Below are 22,931 nucleotides of genomic sequence, written 5' to 3'. Positions count from 1 at the left end.
ATCTGCATATTTGTGGAAATGATATTTTTGTAAAATTATCTTGCTGTGTTAACATTGTTTGTCTGGTGTCTCGGATAACATTTAGACTATAAATTCCGAGAAAATACATCGACATCACACTCCTTTTGAGTTTATAGTATATGACCTACATCTTTCTTTGGAAAGAAAATTATTATTTTGGTACAGCTGAGTTAATCACTAGTCTATTTATTTATTTTCGTGCCGTACACAATACCACGTTTTGCTAAAATGTAAACTTATCCATTTCTTCTTTGATCGTGTACATATGCAATTTCAGTCCATTCAAGTTATTCGTGGTTCATTTGACCGTGTTCAAACAGTTGAATGCATTCTTAGTATATTGCAAATATTTTTCTTGTACGAGGGCAAATCGAAAAGTCTTTGCTCCTATTTGTTTCCAGCCGGAATATTAGTGAGATTGAATAATCGAGATATACATTCAATGCAATAGGTTTTTTCTTGGAGCGGCCCAGCGTTAACTCTCGGCTGCTCCGCGTCACGGAGCTGCTGTCAGTTTGTAAAGATGGCTGTAGTACATTTGCCCTCGTAGGTTAGGTTAGCAGTTACATCAACTATTTCAAACACCAATTGCCCGACCCTATGGCAGAGTGGTTAGCACATCGCGCTGCGATGCCAAGGGTCCCGGGTTCGAATCCCGGTCGGGCTTGGTTGTTTGTGAATGTCCATTCATCAATTTCATCATTTCATCACTCATCCCCATCTTCGCAAATTAGCCAAGAGGCACAAAACGCGAAGTAAAATAAACTAAATCAATCAATCAATCAATTCAAACACCAATTCATTCTTCCTCAATGCAATTAATAGCGCGTCCTGAGTCGGAAAGGCATTCCACTGACATATCCAAGTAGTAGAGACCAGTTTCTGAAATGGCACGGTTTTCATTCCATAGTTTCTGAGTTGGGAAATCCTGAATTGGGAACAAATCGTTTCGACAAGAACGGGTGCAGTTTTATGATGTCAGTGATTCGGTAAAGTTCGCTGTTGCTGTTACAATGAGTGACACTAATGGTACTGATTACGATGAAAATATATCTCGTGCAGCACCATAACGAAAGAAACGATTCTAAAGTATAAAGTATAAAATAATATCGTAAAAGTATAAAATCTTGTATTCCGAGAGAGATAGATAGTCAGCCCAACATTGCAACAGCATCCTGTTGAAACACACACACAGGATGTCCTGTCATTATTTATTTATTTATTTATTTAATTGTAGTTGTCTCCAACAGAGAAAGCTTCTCCAATTATGGGAGACTTGCATACAGTTTAAATATACATACATAATTAATAATATATATAAACACACATACACACAAATAAAGAGATACCTCACACAAATAGATATTTACAAGACAAAACAATACAAAGCCATACATACACTCATAGTAAATGGTAACAATATACCTATCACCCATGATATATATACATGTTTAGAAATCCCTAAATGTTTATTGGCAATATAGTTTGTAGTCTGTCTATCTATCTATCTATCTATCTATCTATCTATATATATATATATATATATATATATGTATGTATATATATATATATATATATATATATATATATATATATATATATATATATATATATGTTACACGAAAATCATTGACAGATCTACCCCACTTGCAATATGTGCACAATAAAAGTAAAGGATAAATGCATGACAAATATGAGAATGAAATCTAAATAAATTATATTAGAGAGCAAAAATTAAAAACTTATACATAATGAAATCATTTTAACTCTTTTGTAATTTATTGACATTTTTAACCGGTTGGTAAAGGGATTATAAATCTATTATCTCCACCCCAGCCATCCCCACACGCATGTGTGTCTCTCTCTGTGTGTGTGTGTGTGTGTGTGTGTGGTGTGTGCGTGTGTGCGTGTGTGAATTATTTCGCACCCTGTTGCAACCCACAGCACTTGGTAGGCCCTTGCAATTCAAACAGTTTGGTCAAATATGCACATACATATGATTTTCCTAAAAACAAATAATGAAATCTAATTCTCTTGAGACTAAGCTTATCGCCCACTGAGACGTGAAGAAACGCGGCAACAGAAAGCAACAAAACTTCTGTTGTCTGCTTCTATTGAAATCAAATGGTGTACGCCCACTACAGCGAAACTGGCGAAATTTCCGTGCCATAAGTCTGCAGGTTTACACGGTGGAAAATATCCGTTGGCCGCGTCTCCAAATGCCCCTCTCGTGTAATTTCGCGTTTCTTCGTTTAGCTCCGGCAAGCGAAAGTGTTTAGGACAAAAACCTGTAAAGTCACCAGCCGTGCTGCGAATGCCTTTCGAATAGCTGCTTGTTCTGTAGGAATTTGTTGATGAACGTATGAAGCAAGACATCTCAGCTATATCGCATAAAATATCCCAGGCTCATAACTCATCTAATGAGGTAAAAGAATTACCTATAGGACTACCGGAAACGCGTTTGTTGCAATCTGATGCCGCGTTTTTCCGCGCGTCATTGGGCGATAACCAAAACTCACCAAAAATATCCTTCCACTTGGATCCTTTCTTCTCCATACCAATCCAAGCGTATCTAATGACCTGTCCTTTCGGCCAGCGGTTCATCATGAACTGAAGAAGGATGAACATTTCCAGTTCGCTCTGGACGACCGCCAAGTACCCTCCTTCGGATTCGCACTTTCTTTTGGCATCGTCCCATGTCTTCGCCGTCTTCTCCTTGAAAAGGTAGTAGCGGTGGATCCCATGTGGGACGGTGAACGTCACTGAAATAGAAAGAGCTGGATAGTGGCGGAGGGATCTAGCAAACGTGGAAACTCACAATTTATTACCGATTCACTACTTCCCAACTTAGGAACTATGGAAATTCCAATGAGAACAGTGTCATCTTAGGAACTATTAAAATTCCAATGAGAACAGTGCCATCTCAGGAACTATGGAAATTCCAATGAGAACAGTGACATCTCAGGAACTATGGAAATTCCAATGAGAACAGTGCCATCTCAGCAACTATGGAAATTCCATTGAAGACGGTGCCATATCAGGAACTGGCCCATACCAGTTGGATATTTCAGTGAAATGTCTTACCAACTCAGGAACTATAGGTATATAGTTGTATACATATAAATGTATTATGTGTGTGTGTGTGTGTGTGTATGCACGTCGTATTTCAGGATAACGTGCAGTAACCATAAGAACCTCCAAAACCCGGTTCTTACCTCCACCCTTCCTCCCGAGGCAGCGGTTTAGGTTGGGAACATTCCAATTCAAGCAAAACCAGTTCCTGGATTCGGAACTTTCTTCATAGTTCCTGAATTGGGACGTCCTGGGTTAGGAGGGTCAAGCAATAGGGAGGGGGAGGGGTCGACCTCATTTTGGAGTGTAGAAGAATTTATTAGGTACTCGTAATTTGTCTGTTACATTTGAATCCCAATTCCCGTTTTCCACTTTCCATTGTTTCTCTACATTTTCGTTTTCACCTCTTTCACTTTATTTTTTTTGTTTACTATTTGAGTAGTGTAATCAGATTCCCTCAAAGTAATACTTGGTACGAGGCCTATTATTTTTATTAATTTAAGCACAATAGAAAACCTATTTTGACGATGTTTTTGTCGATTTTATACTATTGCAACTCTGTGATATTTTCATCTCGTACTTGGTACGAGTGTCATAATTTCTTACGAGTTAAATTACGTAACATTACGTAACATTGTGATGATCCATATTAAGCTCTCTTTCATTGTATTTTGTATAAGGGTAAACTATTACATCATGTTATGCAACAAGTTATTACGCAATATTGCGATGGCTCGCAAGGGTAAACTATTGCGCAATGTTTTGCAACAAGTTATTACGCAGCATTGCATCGCATTACAGATCAGTCAGTATCGTGAGAGTGTTTGAAGAGTACGGACCTTTTGTTGCAGTGCTCCTCATATTTTGTTTGTTAAAAGTTAAGTATTTAATTTATTTTAAAGCTACATATCATTTATTATTTTTAAGTTTAAAAAGTGTATCAAGTGATTTTTTTCATAGTAATTTCGATCAGCTTGAGTTTTGGTGTGATCAGATGTTACTTGTTGTCTCCGGAAATTTTGTATAAATAACACAGCTGAAAATTTTATCGTAATAGCTAAAATTATTTTATTTTGAAGGTGGTTCAAGTCGTTTTTTCACACAGACTGAATTTGTATGAATTTATATTTGTATTGAATTTTGTATTTTTTCCCGAGAAAATTAATATATAAATACCAGAGCTGAAAAAAAATTATTATAATTATAACTATTGTTTTTTTTAAGTTACATTCTATCAATTATCGTAAGTTTAAAAGTGTTTTTTTCTAGTAAATATAATCTTATTGAATTTTGAGTTGATTGTGCGTCTTATTGTTATTTACTTAAAGCATATTAAAAAAAATGTCATCTACCAATTTCATCGAATGTGTTATTTGTGGGAAATTAATCTCCAAAAGTAATATTAGCAAGCATAGAGCAAGATGTAGCGAAACAGGTTCAAAAATAAATCGTTTGTTACCTACTAAGCCTTGTACTCCACGTGGAAAAATAATTAGCATTGCTAATTTAAGTAAACACCTGAAAATTTGCAAAGTATCAACCGGACATGGAAGATTGAAAAGAAAAATTGATCATCCTGAAACTGAAGCTTCTACTTCCAAACAAATTAAGATGTCTAATGACCAAAAGCCGATTAGATCTGCATTCAATGACCAACTCCAGGATTTCTGTTTTACTTCGAAACCAAGCTGTGATATTTCTAGTTTTTTGAGTGAAATTAAAACATCTATCATAAATATTCTGAGAAATAAACTGGAAAACAACTCCATAAAAGTATATGATGATCTAATCTGTAAATATGAGAAAACCGATGGTACAAGAAATATTTTCTTTCACAAAACGAAAAAATAAGTTCTTTATTTGGTAGACATTGATAATTTGAATGTTTTTTATTCTAATCTTACTAGTGAATTGATTAGGAAACACGATGAATTCGAGGCTAAGGGATCAGGTTGGTCTTTATGTGGAAGTCCTCACAGATTAACCGCTTATGTAAACAAATTTACAACTTTTTCTGCTTCGAGCTAAGTTCCACTTCCAGTAGAAATTCAGCACAAGAGAGCCGTGCTGAACATTCATAACACTGATAATAAGTGTTTTATGTGGTGCATTTTAGCAGCGCTTCACCCGATTCATTGTTCAAATAATCCGGAACAGGTTAGTCACTACACACAATATATCGACGAGATTGAATATGCTATGACAGGCATCGAATACCCTGTTGCTATTTCCGACATAACAAAGTTTGAAAACAGAGTACGAAATGGAGAAGGAAAACGATTAGCTATAAATGTATATTCGTATACTTCAATTAAGCATTTTGTGCATCCCGTTAGGATAACTAATATTGTTGATGACGAAACCATAGAAATCAATCTGATTCTTATTGCTGACGATGATGTTCATCATTACACGCTAATTCGTTCACTCTCCCGCTTGATCAGAAGCCAAACAACCAAGTTTCATGCACACATCGAAGTTTGTCCAAGGTGTTTAACCGTATTCGAGGATCGTGACCAACGTAATTACCAACATTTCCAAAATCAAGAAATTGCTAAACAAAAACTTGCTGTACATAAAATCTACTGTGGAGTCAACAGACCGGCTCGCATGTGGATGCCCAAAGCAAATGAATTCGAAGAATTTCAAATGCACAAGGCCTTGTTGGAACATCCGGCCATTATCATTGCAGACTTTGAGGCTTTTCTCAAACCATTGTCTTATTGCGATCCGGATCCAGAATTTTCTTCCACAACACCGTACCATCTTCATGATCCAAATAGTTTTGGATATGTTGTTGTTTGGCAGGATAGGATAGATAAACCATATATATATCGCGGACCGAATGTTATTGAACTCTTTTTTAAAAAGATGGTGGAAGAGGTTGAGAACATTGGCAGCTTCTTATGCCAATCGAAATCAATGCTTCCATTATCTAGGGATGGACTTCAATATTACAATAACATTGAAACATGTCCGGTGTGGGATCAACATTTCACGGATGAGAATCGGAAACTATTTCACCATAATCATTTCACCGGAAACTACATTAGTGGAATCTAACACCTGCAACCTCAAGATCCAGAAGCCTAAATTCGTACCAATATTTTTTCACAATGGATCCAATTACGACTTCCACTTTTTAATTAGGAATCTTGGATACGATACGCAAAAAATAGATATTCTTGCTCAAAACGAAGAGCGTTATATTTCTATAAGTAAAAAAGTTAAAATTCCAGGAACGAATGAAATCATAGAAATGAGGTTTCTAGATTCTTTTAGATTCCTATCGGCAAGTCTCGATGCTTTAGCAAGTAAACTTACAGACGAACAATTCAAAATTACAAAAGCTAGTTTTCCCAACATACACGTAGAACTGATTAAACGTAAAGGCATTTATCCTTACGAATATGTAACCGATGAATCTAAATTTGACGATGACACTCTTCCACCTCAAAAAGAATTCTTCATTCAACTTAAAAAACCGGAATTACGAATGAAGAATACGAACATGCGAAATTAATATGGAAGGAAGTGAGATGCAATACTCTCGGGGATTATCACGATGCATATCTCAAATTAGACATAACAATACTTGCTGATGTTTTCCAGGTATTCAGAAGAACAGCAATAAATATTTATAAATTAGATCCAGCATACTTCTACAGTCTTCCTGGTTTGGCGTGGTCTGCTATGTTGCTCCAGACCGGGATCAAGTTGGAATTTATATCGGACGTGGACATGTTACTTTTTATAGAAAGGGGGATACGTGGGGGGATGGTGCAATGCTCGCAGAGACATGCAAAAGCAAACAATATTCACATGTCTGAGAATCAATACGATGCAAATCGACCTTCGAATTACATATTTTACGCTGACGTAAACAATCTCTACGGATTCGCAATGATACAAAAACTTCCGAGGATTCGAGTGGATGGATCCCATTTCAATTGATATTAATCATTTCGACGATAGTGAATTTGGTCTGTTCATTGAGGTAGACATTGAATTTAGAAAAAAATTTGCATGATACTTTTTCCGATTTACCTCCGGCTCCCGAAATTAAATGTGCACCTGATTCTAATCAAAGCAAGTTTATATTAACTCTGGAGAGGAAAGAGAGATATGATTGGGAAGGGTGTTCAGGTAGTATATGTGAGAAGATTTCTTAAGTTCAAACACTCTCCATGGTTAAAATCTTATATTGAGACCAACACGAGACATAGAACAACTGCCATTTCAGAATTAAATAAAGATTTTTATAAACTAATGAATAATGCCGTTTATGGAAAAACGATGGAGAATGTCAGAAAGCATATAGACATAAAATTGGTTTCAGATACTAATAAATGTAGAAAATTAGTATCTAATCCTAGATTCAAATCGCGAAAAATTTACAACGAGAATTTAACACTTTTTAATCTAGATATAAAATTAATAAAATTCAGAAAACCTATTTACGTTGGTGCAACAGTTCTCGACTTGTCGAAACTGTACATGTTCGAATTTCATATAATATTATGAAACCTTTCTATAATGATAAGCTGTCAATTTTGTACATAGACACCGATAGTTTTATTTATGACATACAAACACCTAACCTCTACGAAGATCTTAAACATCCTTCCATGCTTGGGTATTTCGACGCTTCTTCCTACCCTCAACCTAACAGATTTGGAATTCCTTCCCACAACAAGAAGGTTCTCGGCAAGTTCAAAGATGAATGTAACGGTGATATTATTGTTGAGTTTGCTGGTTTTTTCGTAGATGTATGCATTCAGAACAGAGAGCAGCGTCACGAAGAAAGCAAAAGGAACGTGCAAAGAAACCGTGGAAAGCAAACTAACATTCCAGGATTATATTTGTTGCCTTTCTTCACAGTCGAGGATACCTCGAGAGGATAATAGAATACAAAGCTCAAACCATGAGATTACAACGAATAAAATAAAAAATAGCCCTGTATCCACACGACGACAAGAGGTGTATTCCCGAGTGTGGAATCCATACTTTGCCTTGGGGGCACTTTAGTTTAGAACTTAATAATAATTGCACTCAACACATGTGAAAAAAATAATAAACCTAACATCAAACCAAAATTTTGAAAATAACAAAAAAAATCTACACGTAGTCTAATTGTTTTTATATATTATTCTCTCTTATTAAAATGTTTCTATCACTCTTTCATTTTTTACATCATAAATATATGATTTCTCCACAATTAAAATTGCACTGCATATTGTATTTTCAGGTAGAGTTTCATGAAATTCACATACTAATTTAATATTAGTTCGATCATTTATAACTACCAATTTTCTTTTTGACGCATTTATTATAAAAACATTGGTCCGTGAATTATGAACTCATCTGGATTATAATACATGTCTATGTTACCTTCAGTTACTCTTTTAAATGCACTACTCGTATAAGCTTCATATAATTTTAAATGATCTTGTTCTGTAATGTTTAAATTGTAATTTTCACGAGGAAATACTTCATTTCTGCCATTCTTCAGATACACATTTTTAATTTTACAATTATCAAGCTGGCTCCTATCTTTTGCCTGATTGTCATCTCTCCCTGTTTGAAACAGCACACCTACGAACTCTGGCATGTCATATTGAAAAGATTGGAACTGATTAGTAAGGTCAAATTCAAACAATTTACCCTCCACTGACCTCTGAATGCATTGATATGTATAAAACTGTATCGGAATTTGAGGATTTTTCAAAATATTGGCTTTGTATTTGAGAGCATAATTAGACTCAAATTCAACTATAGGCATTCGCAACTCCATAGACTGGATCACACATTTCGCATCTTCGGGTAAACTAGCCTCATTAGCTGTTCCATCTGCATTCAAAGTTTTGTATCTCATGATAGCATTATGATCATTGGGTGCTCTGCGAAATATGACATTCAAATCACCTTTCCACATGATTTCTTTATAATCAGAGAAAAATCCAAATAGCAATCTCATGGGGAAAAGTACTGTGTGACTTTTTGCTTGAATTTTTGTTCCAGCTTCGAACCCACCAACTTTATAATATGCACTTTCTGATTTAGACAGTTTCAATGTCCCCACTGTAGTGGATGTAATTCCAGGGCAATCAATCCTGTCAATCACTGTACCATGCTTTCTGACTTCAATTTGAGAAAATAAGAATGGAACAAAATTATCTATAAGTTTTACATTAGCCCCGGGGAGGGGATATTCTTCACCATTACTTTGTTTTACAATATCAAATTTTATATACAGATCAGAACTATGTGGATGAATGAACCCATCCCCTACCGTGATGTCATACTGTATCTCTTTATTGGGCTGATTCAAATTTGCAAATATCATCCTGTTTGGAGGGAAGGACTGTAATTCATAACTCTCAATATTTTCCATCTTGGTATTTATTTATATATTTTAAATATTATTCTATTATCGCAGTGCTATTAGCACCAGCAAAATCGATGATTTCATTTTTCTCATTCGTAATTGTTATCTCTATGTAATTAACTTTATCAATAGAAACAGGGAAATAGACTGGTGGGATTGAGGAATAGAAGATAGGTTCCATAAATTCCGAATTCGGTTTAAATGTAGCAATAATACCTGTCTCCTTGTGACTACCAATCGAATTTTCTTCTGCTTTGATAATCATACCTTTGGCAATGTTACAGTGAATATTCAATGTCTCAATAGCTAAGAATTTTGCTATACATTTACCTATGTGCCTAATACCTGGTTCTAATTTGCTATTGTTCTCGAATCCTAAAAGTTCTCCCATGGTAGATAACTCCACTGTTTCATTGGTAGTTACAATTTCTACTCTGTGTGTTACAGAATTTTGAGAAAGCAAGACAGTGGTTGGAAGTTCAAAGTGTAAAGTAGATAAGTTATACTGTCCAGGAGGAATAATTATTTTTTCATTACCTACTAATATATAATATTGTTGTAGGTAGTTACATTCGGAATCAGATACATGCTGTAGAATGCTCTTAGAGCTATGGATTTTGGATAGATAATATCATCGTGAAGATGTAGTTTCAAAACCGAAGTCTCGATGGAGAGATGAAAAATTCCCATATTTAGTATATAATACAGCTTTTTGAAAATCTTTTAATTTGATGTTTGGTATTTTATTTAAAATTCTGAGCATCGTAATGCAAACATTGCCACATATAATTTGATCGAAATCTTGAATACGATCGTCGTTGTAATAAATTTTAACATGTTTCAAGTAACGAATTAATTCTGTAGGGGCTACCCCTCCGAAAGAATCGAAAATAAAAGCATTCTCATTTTGTTTATAATAGCATATCCAGTGAGTACCAACGTTTTCGGACTTGTCTAAATTCACCACACCACATTATCGAGACTGAGGACTACCTTTAGGGAGAGAATCAGACATGAAAACCCCCCTGAAGTGATTAATTTTAAATATTTTAATTAAAGATTCAATGTCTTGGTTGGTAAGAGCTTCTTCTTTTTTTAATTTTCTGAGTGCTCTAGACTTCACACCTTTGCCTATTTTTTCTCCATGGCAAGATTATGACGCTTTTGCTCTTCTAGTTCTGTCTTATTTCTTTTCGAATCAATCACAGTTTTGGCTATAGCAGCACTACCCCCAACCAAGCTCCCAACTGCCCTCAATGCAGCCAGGATAGCTGGAATGCTGAATATGAATCCTCCACTGTGTGTTTTTTTTTCTTGGATTTTGCAATCGTTTTAATTGTGGCGTACTGAGTAATAATTTCATTCCGTTTCCTTTGGCTATACATTGCCTTTTCTTTTCTTGTTGTTTTTTTTAGTTAAAATCGAATTAAGTTTTAAATTTTTAAGATCGTGATATGGGATTTGGTATACAACTCCTTAAGGTTTCATGTTGTTTTATTATTATTATTATTATTCAGGGTATTTATATTACAAACCCCACCCTAATTTTTGTTTTGTATTCATAGCAATGGTTGTACCCAACGCTGTTATTTTGTCACCCAATGATGCATCTCTGCTTGTTAATCTTCCAAAAGCTGCCTCTTCCAGTTTTTGATCAGCCACATGACAATCATTCAGATCTTTGTGTGTGTTGTATGCAATATCATGTTCTTTACAAGCTGCATCCAGAGGATTAATACCCCTGTCCCCTCTTTCTATCCATTTCTCAAGTCTTGTACCAGGACCACAATATTGGTAACCTGGTACGTGTAACTCGAACGGAAGTTTATTAATAATATCTATCATTCACTAAACCTCGACCCTCTGATATATTCCAGAATTTAGGAGGTAAAGTATTGATAATTTTAATTAAGTATCCTATACCTTTAGGATCGTTTACAATAAAATTAGCTAATTTGTCACTAATCATGTTTACAATACCCATTTTCTCATTATGGAAATTATTGTTCCCAGCATTTTCCTCCCCTGCTATAACCAGCAACCTATCTATACGTTTTCTCACATCGTTTACCCATACAAATTCCTTAGGTAAAGTAATGCATTGTTTTATACCACTACCGGTTTTTAGTTGATTCCAGATAGGTTTAATCAGATTTTTGTATTTATCCCCGCTGCTCGATTTCACACGCTTTTGACTGGCATCGTTATTTTGGTACAAAGCATCAGAGAGTGTCAAAATTTCAGAGTAACTTTGATAATCATCTTCTGTAATTTTTTTTTGTTGTTTTTTGGTAATGAGCTCCCATAGCCCTACGGTACCAAGATATCTGGAACAGCTGTTTCTCCCACCCAAATTAATTTTTATGTTATCCCCTTCGAATGTAACTTTAGATTTGCCAATTTTTCATACTACACCTTCATTTCCCTCCATAGTTGGATACAATCCAAATACTACATCTTTTTCGAATTTTCCTGTACTCAAATAATCCCTTGCCAGGGGACCCAACTCGATTTTCTCTGATTCTTCTATAGCTGCTTTAGCAAGTGGTTCCTTAAGTACCAGGGGTATGTGGATACTGGATAATGGCGTAGGAGGGAAATCTGCATAATTTTTAGCAGTAAGAGGTACCAATTCATTGATGAGGTTTTTATTTTGTTCTGTAACACCCTTAATCTCTTTACCAAGACCACTGATTGCATCGATAATAGGTTGGTCTTGACGCTTGTGTTGTTCGTAAAAACTTCGATTCTCTGATTTCCAACCTTTGAAACGTTTGGACAAGTACTCTCGTAATTTCGAATTACCTTCTATTTTATGTTTCGTCATATTTATTATTTTGATTAATGGATATTTTATATCGTTTCAACGTTTAAAAAATCGTTCATTTTATTTCTGAATTTACCATTGTTAGGTTTACGAGTCATGTCGATAGTAACAAATCCAAAATCGTCGCTGTTCCAACAAGATTAACAGAATTTTGAAAATTGGTTGTAATTTAAGTCTCCTCCCACATAATCATCGTATACATGTTTCAAATTAGTATGATCTTGACGAAACAAACAGATTAAGTTTGTATTATCTCGTAGTATTTGTTTGGGAATTTTGGAATAAGTTTGAGCTAAATAAAAGCAGTCTATTTCTTTGTGACGACCCTGTGTAAAAAAATTTCTAATTTCATTCTGATTTTCCAGAATAACATCATCGAATACCACAACAGAATTTTTCAAACATTGATCGAGAGGTTTTATTGTTGATGCAAATGTAGCTATGCCCAGTCCCTCGTACAGCTTCATGAGTTGTTGGTATTTCGGTTGTTCTAAACTCTTTGAGAATACATACAAGTGTCTATTTTTTCAATCTAGCCAATTGGGAGCAAGCAAGAAATTATCAACCAGCAAAGTGGTTTCTCCACAACTTGATGGGCCTGCAATGAGGCATCTTATGTTATCAGGTAACAACTCTCCATTTTTACATCTACATCTGGTAAACGCTGTACCACATTCCATGTTGGTGTCAAAGAATCACCTGGTTTGCTTCTATCCAACTTTTGTCTGAAAGACCTAACCATTTCACATACAATTAATTATTTTTCTTCTTCATTATTTTCTCGATTAGATATGTATCTCGATATTTTGTTTTACTAAGTTCCTCTTCATAAAATCTCCCTTTCAATATTTTGTTATGATTATCTTTTATGATATATGTATTTCTATTCCCTGGTAAAACTTGAACCACTGAGAATAACTCCGTACTCCAATTTTTAGTGAATCCCTTCTCGAATAACTGTTTATATTTACTGACCCTTACCTGATCCCCTATTTTAAACTTTGGCTTCTTGGTAGTATATTTATACTTTTTACAATAAACAGTTTTAATCAATCGTTGCTCATCAGATTTGGTTACCTCAGCAGGTTTCATGTGAATAGTACTGTGTACTGTATTGTTGTAATCATGAACTAGCTCGGGTAAAATTTGCACCCACTTATAATTGCCCTGTAGAGTAAATTGCCTCCACATGCGATTTTTTAATGTTCTGTTGAATCGTTCCACTATACTAGCTTTCAGATCACTGTATGTAGAATAATGTTTAATATTATGTTGTTGCATTAACTTAACAAATGTAGAATTGTAAAATTATTTCCCTCTATCTGTCTGTAAATATTTTGGTATCCTTCCCTCACTAAATATCGACTCAATCAGATCAGCCTGAAACAAATCATTTATACCTTTTGTTACCACACTCAGTCGTTTTAGTTACGACAACCTGGTCTGCGTAATTCATGAACTATATCTTGTCTTGACATCGAGTTCGAAGTGAGAATATCGCATAAAAAGGATTGTCTTCAGGGTATAACCGCTTTATGTCAAATACTAACTTGTCACCAATTTCAATAACAAAAACTGATAATTGTTCGTCGTCATGTACTTTATATTTATTGGTAGACTCATCCCAGTATGCCATAGCTATTTGAACTGCCTTGTGTATACCATCTTTTCGCACTATAGTAAACTGAGGAACTTCAATATGTTTTCCATGTTTTAGAAAACTAAACTTCAGAAATCGTAAACTACCATCAACAAAAAATTCATGTACCTGAGTGTACGGATATAATTTGTAAACATTGCCAGCATTGACTTACGTCCAGTGCCCTCAAGCATTTGGAACACTTTGTAACCTAACAATTTCCATAGAATAAAATTGACGTTGATAGTACGAACCAATTCATCATAGGTAGGTTTGATTTTTACATCAATATACAGTTGTTTATATTCCTTTTTGAGATCGTGAAGTTGAGTAGCAAAACCTGATAAAGCAGATTCTTGACTTGCTTCAAGAGTGGTAATTTGTAACGTAATATTAGAAATAATCTCCTGTAAATTTTCTACAAGTTTCAATTTAGAACCTCTGGGTAGCAAGATCGTGTACTTGACTTCTGATTTCTGTAAATAATGCATGTAGTTCGTTAATTATTTGATTGTTGGGGGACTAGCAACAGTTTCTCTGATTTGCGCAATTTCTGCTTGAATGTTTTTGATATCCTCAGATTTTAAAATTCGATGTACTTTTCTCCTTATAGCTCTGATTTCCTGAGAAATAGGCAAAGCAGCTACAGTATTCTGAAGTGTGGTAAGAGTTAATTTTATAGCATCGAGTTCTGTTGCATTAGCTGCATTTATCAAAATTTCTTGCTGTTGCGTTAGGTCATCCTGCGTAGGTGTAGACTGTTGCAGTGTTTCTAATTTACTCTGAATGTCGTCAATAAGATGATGGAAATGCGATAATTCTGATTCAGTAGTCAAGCTTTCAAGCTTAGTAACTTGCTGTTGAACTATAGCTAGAATATCAGTAATGCCAGGCAGTTTCGATTCCAGAGTTTCCTGTACACTTGTTAGCTCATTTCTCATAGTTGACATAGTATCTTCTATGTGAGCTATGGTACCTTGTATCTTAACAAAATCTTCATAAGTCTCGAACTGTAATTTGATGCCGGCAACGCTCCGAGCAATAGCGTTTAATTCAGAAGATGAAGGTAAATTATTGATAAAATCTTCCAATGTCTGTAGTTTCGATTGAACTTCTGTTATAGCTGTATGCAGTTCATCTGTCTGTAATTCAGATTTGATACTTTGCAATGTAGGAACTTCGAAAGATTGAAACTGTTCTTGCAATTTAGCAATACTAGCATTTACCTGCTCATATTCTTCTTGAGTTTTGATATTCTGGATGATGGTTTGCAGTTCGGTACGAATACTATTTGCCTGGTCATTTAATTGCTGTTTCAGCTTTTCGGTATTCGTTCTCTGGATTTGTCTAAATTTATCAAGTTCTTTTTTCAATTGTCAATATTCTCTTCTAAGTTCTGAAGATTATCTATTGAAGCTAAATTAGTATATTTCTCAAGCAAAGATTTGAAATCTCCATCAATTTTTACTATAGGATCAATCAGTTGAGTTTGAAGATTTGTAATCTCTGCTTGAATATTTAGATTTAGCGAATTCTGTAATATGAGTAAATCTGATTTCAGTTTCTTTAGACGTACATCTAAACTAGCAATCAGGCTGGAATTATCTGGAATCTCCTGTCGCCTTCTATTACCAAATATATCCGTTTTTGTTTGTTTTTAGGTATTTTATATATTAATAAGAGGATAGATTATTCTTATTTCGATAAACACAGGAATCAATTTATCATACTCTCCAATTATCTCAGCATACAAAAATTTACCCGCTTCCACATCATAAGACGTATCAGGAAGTAATGTACTATGTTTAACTCTATACAAATTTCGACCTATGTACAAAACTGCCGCATTCGGTGGAGAAACGTTTATTTGAATTTTCCCACTAACAGGTAACTTATATGATGATACGTTATTATTAAATACAAATAAGTGCTTTCCAGTATCTTCGTCAACATGAGACCAAATACTATTCAAGTGAACAAGAAGTAACCCTTTCAATTGATGATAAATTTCTCTAAATACATCTATGTTTACTGTAATTCTCTCTAAAGGCTGATTATGTTGTTGCTTTTTAAACCCAAAAATATTCATGACGTTTTATTTTATATTAGCTATTTTTTTATTATATATAAAATATATATTTGTACTAAGTATAAAAAAATAATAAATACACCAAAACTCAATCTGATCGAAATTACTATGAAAAAATCACTTGATACAATTTTCAAACTTAAAAATAATAAATAATATGTAGCTTTAAAATAAAATTAAATAACTTTTAACAAACAAAATATGAGGAGCACTGCAACAACACGTCCGTACTCTTCAAACACTCTCACGATACTGACTGATCTGTAATGCGAAAACCCTTGGAGTAACCTAAGCGCGAACCGCGTTGAAAACATCTGAAACAGTGAGCCAATCAGAAGACACCCATTACGTCATAACCAACCAATCAGACAACAACACGTTAGATACGGGTCATCATAACATTGCGTAATAACTTGTTGCGAAACATTGCGCAATAGTTTACCCTTATAAAAATACAATGAAAGAGAGCTTAATATGGATCATCACAATGTTACGTAATGTTACGTAATTTAACTCGTAAGAAATTATGACACTCGTACCAAGTACGAGATGAAAATATCACAGAGTTGCAATAGTATAAAATCGACAAAAACATCGTCAAAGTAGGTTTTCTATTGTGCTTAAATTAATAAAAATAATAGGCCTCGTACCAAGTATTACTTTGAGGGAATCTGATTACACTACTTATTTGTGCTGTTTATTATTTCTTTTTACTAAGGGGGGTTGCACACCGAAGTAAAAATCGATATCCTTCGGTTTAAAGCAAAAGATTCACCTCGTATGCACAAACAATAGACCGAGACTATACCACGTTTGTTAGAACCTGTCCTATTTCCCGCGCTAGCGATGGCTCCACAGTTTTGGTACCAATGAGAAACGAGGAGAAAGTCATCTGCTGGGCAGCGAGGAGCGAATGGAAGGCAGAAGAGAGGCGCTTACGTAGACCATGTTGCCACGTTGCTGTGTAACTCACGTGTTTTGTTTGCGTCTTGTTGAAGAAACTTGTTTTGTAAGCGTGGTGCTGATTAGTGTGCGTTTTAAAGTATCCAGGATGGGATTTATTCTGGTGAAATTTGTTTGTGTTCTTTTCGTGTTTAGTGTCATCTTAGCTGGAACATTCAGGATGGGGAATTGTGTATATTTGTGCATTTCCGCGTATTTTATTCACAGCCTGGCTTGGGCTTTCCCCAGTACGGAGTTCACGCCGTCTGCAGCGGCAATGCTGCGTGGTTTCTGCTAGAAAAGCCAGCGATCAGGAAGCGCGGGAAGTGGGGCAGGTTGTAACAAACGCGGTGTACAATGCACGGTACTCATTTGTTAAGGACAAATATATTGCATCATTTAAGTTTTTAAGAATAAGAGTTGACTTTGAATTTGCTACTTCTATATTTTCACACTTAAATGCACGAAATTTATTAATAAAGTTGACGAATGTTATTTATAATTTTAGTGCTCATCAAAAAAGTAAAGGGTATCCATCTTGTAGTTGATACGTGCAACATGCTGTACTAGTTATAGATAATCAGAAGTAAGTATAAAAGTAACTTAATTTTTAACTCCTTTAAAGTTCATAAGGAGCAGTGGCGTGCCTAACGGGGGGGGGGGGGGTAGGTAGGGTCAGAAGCGTCCCTTTCATCCAGTATTCCTAAAAAAAGGGCAGATAAAAATGGCCAAATGAGGGCTGTCAAAAATATATATATATATACGTAACCTCTTCTCCTTTTGAAAATCCTGGGCACATCACTGATAAGAATTAGTCGTAATCAGTTCTGTAGTTCCAAAACGAAACGTTAAATGAAGTCCATGCAATACATGGATGAAAGCAGTTATGATGATATCTATACTCATAATTTTTATTAAGGTGGCGTATCATAATATAGAAGGTATTGAGTATACTAATAACTGCACTAAAAGTGATGAAGGTTCAAAAATACTAACATAAAAAAAAACTAAAAATAAACAGAAAAAGCAATAAAGGCAATATAGCAATTTCATTGGCAGAAAATAAGCTTTTAGTAAAACCTTTTTTGTGGAGCAAAAGTTTTAAGACCCAATGAAAATGCATAAGCTTTTGTTGCATTTAAGTCTTAATAATCCGGCACCAATTGTTGCGGAAAAGACAAACAAGAACATTGTTGAGACTTTCGCAAGGGACTTATTCGATATTGTTTGTGAGGAAGCTTTTGGCATATTCTTACTTTTAAATGTGTTGTGTGTTTGTCTTGAGCAGGTCCTTTTAAAACCTTTGCAGTTTAAATTATTTCAAAGGGACTTTTTACACCCCTTGTGTTAACATATTCAGTAAGAATTTAGGTAAGGGGATATTTCCCCGTATACATTAAAGGGTGCAAAAGTGCCGACGCAACAAAACTTTTAATTTGTAACGCCATTCCTCGCTCGGAAAGGAATATGAGTCAGATTGTGTGCAATTGGTTTTTCGTTTGTTTCCTTTTTGGGGGGAAGTAATACGTCACTAGATCATGTGACTATGGAAAGGGAAGGCTCTCGCGTGGCTTGCGGAGCTCTCTCTCTCTCTCTCTCTCTCTCTCTCTCTCTCTCTCTTACTCTGGCAGCGGTTGGGTTAACATATCGCAGTTCTACCTTGAACTGGTGGAATCGGTCTGTGGAAGTCATCATCTGTGTACTGGTAGTATAATTAATATATTTAAGTTTATTCTAAGATCCAATTACTTGATTTAGTTAATTAGTTTCATTTGAGCACTATTTTATTTATGTTATGTTTAATGCTACCCTTACGCAGATGGTCCTTTCCGAGTTGACCGACATCCACTAATTATGTTCATTTGTATTCAATTAGATTTATAACTTCCCTACTTAAAATTGCTAATTAATATTATATTTTCCACTCAATAATACCGAACATTGAACCAACCTTAATTAGTAATGGGAAACACAATCTGATTCCGGTACATTTGTTTGGCTTATATGAAGTTTGGTTATATTTGTAAAGTGAATGATTAATGTCAATGAGATAAGTTATGCTAAATTTGTTACTGGAAAATTTCTATTGTTAAAGATACTACTGTTGTATACGACAAATTTCTAGTAGTTGTTTGCTCAATAAATTGTTAAATATACTATTTACTTTTCGTACTTCCCACTGTAGGCCTCAGATTCTGCTAAATATTTTATAAAGTAAAGTTAGTTAAATTGTCAGCCCGTAGTATATATAATTGTAGAGGACTAGTGGTATAATCCAAATCTAAATTATATGAGAAAATACTTGGGTGGTGACAAATTCAATCAATCATTAAGCAATACCTAGTCGTCTAAAATGAAACTTTTACATTGGTTTTCGATAGCAAGAGACAGTTATGGCCCGATTACATTATATTTATATAAACCAAACTAAATTAGAAGGTAATACCTATCGTTGCAAAAGGTATATATTAATGAGTACTGTAAACCTTAGGGTATACCCTCGGCTACAGCCTTGGTTGCAGGGTTCGTATTTTGATAACCTAAAAATCTTTGAAAAATGACCTTTAAAATGACAACAACAATTCTGTAAAATGACCTGAAATCTTTGAAAAATGACCCAAACATTCGTACAAAACTCAATCTGCTTATTGGAAATATATATATTTATATTGTACACTTACTTCATGGATCACAATCAAAAGCATTGGGAAGGATTCACAAATATCAGAGTATTACACAATCATTCCGAAACAAACTATTTAACAATTGCTTCTTCAACTTGGTGTGTTGTACGGACTGTGAATGAGAAGCTCGACAATATTGCATTTCGCGATTTTCAGACAGGCTTTGTTGCGCTGGTAGTTAAACACAGAGTTAGTACCGCAAGATAACATTCAGACAAAACAGAAATTGTTGAACTTCTCATGCTTCAGCATGCAATGACACAAAGTTTTAAAAAAATGATCTAAAAATGACGCAAAATTTTTAAAAATGACCTAAAAATGGCGGAAAATTTTAAAAAATGGTAAAAAATGACCCCCCAAAAATACATTTCTTCAACCTGAGGAGGGTGTTCAGGATTTCTGTACTAGTTAGCAATGTCTACGTTGCACCAGTTAAAAGATGAAATGTCATCAAAATCCGGGGCCTGCAACAGAGTTATACTTTGAGGAAAGTAACTTTAACTCTGTTACTTTTAAGAAGTAAATATCCAGAGACTAGTTGACGTATAAAGACTCTTACCTTCTGACTCATAGTATGGTGTCCAATCAGGGCCGTTGTAACTTTGGCATGAATAATTCGCTATTGCTGGTACTACACCTTTGTCCTCTGTAAATACAAAGTACATTAAATAAACATGTGATTAAGCAATATCCATCCGCCTAGTGGACACTTGCAAGGAGTGACACTTGCACGAATCATGACCCAGATCAATCGACCTTGGCTGAATCACTATTTGGGGTGTGACACGTCCACAGAAAGTAAGATGGCGCGGAGGGGGATTTCTCTTATCCCTCTCGATTCTACCACGAGCTATCATTACTTTTTTTCTTTCGAAATTGTGTTTGTATTGAGAGACTTTTAACCGACAAATGCCGTTTCCAGGGAATACCGCGTGGAGATAGTCTCTCTTCGTCCCCCATAAATTTTGTTTCTCTCTTTATAAAGCTAGTCACTTTTTTTTCTTTCATTATGTTTCTGGTTCCAGTGGAAACCATCGTCTTTCTTTTTCAGTTCATTTCTGTTCAAATAGAAACAGTCCATTTACATTTTCAAGGCGATTACTCCAATTTCTGAATTTAAGCAATTGCTTTAAGGAATTTTTTCACACTTCCGTTCTCTTTAAGTTTCCTCAAGGCGTCACTTATAATCTTATCAGTCTTATCAGATTGAGAGTTTTCCTATCGTAAGTGTGGCCATGGTATTCAGCGTTCTTCTCGGAGTGTGTTCACTAACGTGCAGACGTTCGGATGAGCCCTGGAAAACAAATTGCTCAGCCTCCTGTTCCAACCTGTTGGTTAGGTGGCGTCTACCAGAACAATTCCACATATGCCTTGAAATAGTTCTGTTTTCAAGCCACTGATCGACGAAATAGTCGCAGAAACTTCGTAAGTTGTATCACTGCCCCGGACCTGCATAGAAGGTCTGCATAGTGCAAGCGAATATCGCCTCGAGGGAGTCTCTGATAAGAACGTGGAGGAGGGGTAAGGTTTCTAGCGAGGAACGAGTTTCTTTTGCACTTCCGGGGAAGCGTCATCGTCGCAAATTAAACGGACATGGACATTGACCTCTCCGTGCAGCAGTCACTAAATTCACCTCCGTGCAAATGTAACTACGGGCAAGTGTCACAAACTCATACTGGTTGTCCCTATGCTCATCGCAATGTAAGATTCTTGTGTTTAAATAAATACATGTAAATGATATAACCATTCATCATCTCACCTCCCAATGGTTCTAACCTGGACCCAAGTGAGACTTTACATATGTGTGTGTGTGTTTTCGTGTGTGTATTTGAGAGAGCCTATATATACTGTACAGTGGTGGAAAAAAGTTCTTCCCCATAAGACTTTAATGGCTGTCAATAATGCCGGAAAGGTAGGCAACACACATTGCACCTTTAGGTGATCGGGTGATTCTGTCTGTCTCAAGGAGCAACTCGTCTTTCATGCAATAGCCAACAGACACAGGAAATGTAGGAAAGTCACGTGACTTGTCAGGTGGAATGTTGTTCGTCATAAAATCGCCTTTTCTCAAACCAGGTCGCAGAACCGACAAGAGTTATAGCCTATGTCCGAAAATGATTCCCCTAAAACCGTTGAACGAAACGCTAAAATAATTCTTGCCTTAATTACAAAGGCTACTTACTATATGTGCCGCGGTAGCTCGGTCGTTAGGGAGTTTGATAACCATGGGAGAGATCTGAGTTCGATCCCCGACTGGGGAGAATTGGAATTTTGTCCACCTGTTCAAGTGGCTCCGGTGCCCACCCAGCGTCGTATAAAGTGGGTACCTGTAGGAAACTTGGGGGTGGGGTAAAGGCGGCCAGGGGCGTGTTGCTGATCACATTATCCCCACCTTCGGCCGTAACAAGAAAGTGTGGGACCCTAACTCCGCACCCCCTACACGCCTTCATGGCTTGGTGCAACGCACAAGGTAGCACTTTGCTTTTTCATTTACTATACGTCCCGATTTTGTCGGAACAGAAGTTTCTAATTTCTACGTCGACTTTCTTCCAAGTTCCGTAGGGATGTGAATAGGCTCCAGTTTTTCTTGACACAATTCATCCAGTATATTTCGTTATAAAAACCACGGCCGATATCCTGTGTGTGTGTGGGGGGGGGCTATAATTCAAACATGTGATGAGATACTTTTCTCACTACTCCGATTCTTCGTATCAGAAATAAATCTTAATTCCACACACTGAAACTGTAGCACTTCCTACATCTTAGCATGCAATTATCTAGCAGCAAAGTAATGTGTAGGCACATAGTGGTTCGGATACCACTTTAAACTCTAGGTACATTCCCGATTAGTCTTACTGTGCATAAAGTGGACTTAAGACACCAAATCAACCAACCAACACAATCCCATTATTGTCCAGATTATCGAAACCAGAAGCTTCGTCGCGAATAACATAAGCAGGAAGACAATGTGAAATTACCGAACAGAAACAAAACTTAAAACCTAGAACGGATAGATTGGATTAAATCGACGATACAGCACGCGTTCTGAAATGAAGAAGAATACGAAAGTTGAAGGACCTCGATACACACACACACTTTTGCTCCCCTCAATGGTAAGATATCTTTCTTGCAGAGAAGCCTTTATGTAGGCCTTCAAGGCCACGACGAGAAAGTGTTCTTCATGCAATGACGGGACCAAAACACACGTCTAGTTTGATATGAAAGCTGTGTTCCTCCTTATTTCGTACGTCATTGATAACAGGAACACG

At 35.8% G+C, this 22,931-nt stretch overlaps 1 protein-coding gene across 1 annotated transcript in view; it reads right to left on the bottom strand.

Annotated features, from left to right (window-relative positions):
• LOC145997299 (uncharacterized) overlaps window positions 1-22,931 on the bottom strand; it is a 37,892-nt gene that overhangs the window by 7,742 nt on the left and 7,219 nt on the right. Inside the window, exons 3-4 of the mRNA XM_083134199.1 lie at window positions 20,222-20,308; window positions 2,541-2,783 (exon numbers count right to left, since the gene is read on the bottom strand). Of these exons, the coding sequence (XP_082990325.1) occupies window positions 2,541-2,783; window positions 20,222-20,308 (330 nt within the window). The remainder of the gene's footprint in view (window positions 1-2,540; window positions 2,784-20,221; window positions 20,309-22,931) is intronic.

This window comes from Lepisma saccharinum, chromosome 13 (genome assembly GCF_977018435.1).
Source record: "Lepisma saccharinum chromosome 13, izLepSacc3.1, whole genome shotgun sequence".
In the NCBI taxonomy this organism is placed as follows: Eukaryota; Metazoa; Arthropoda; class Insecta; order Zygentoma; family Lepismatidae; genus Lepisma; species Lepisma saccharinum.
Note: the sequence above shows the minus strand (reverse complement) of the source record. Positions and strands in the feature narration are given on the sequence as shown.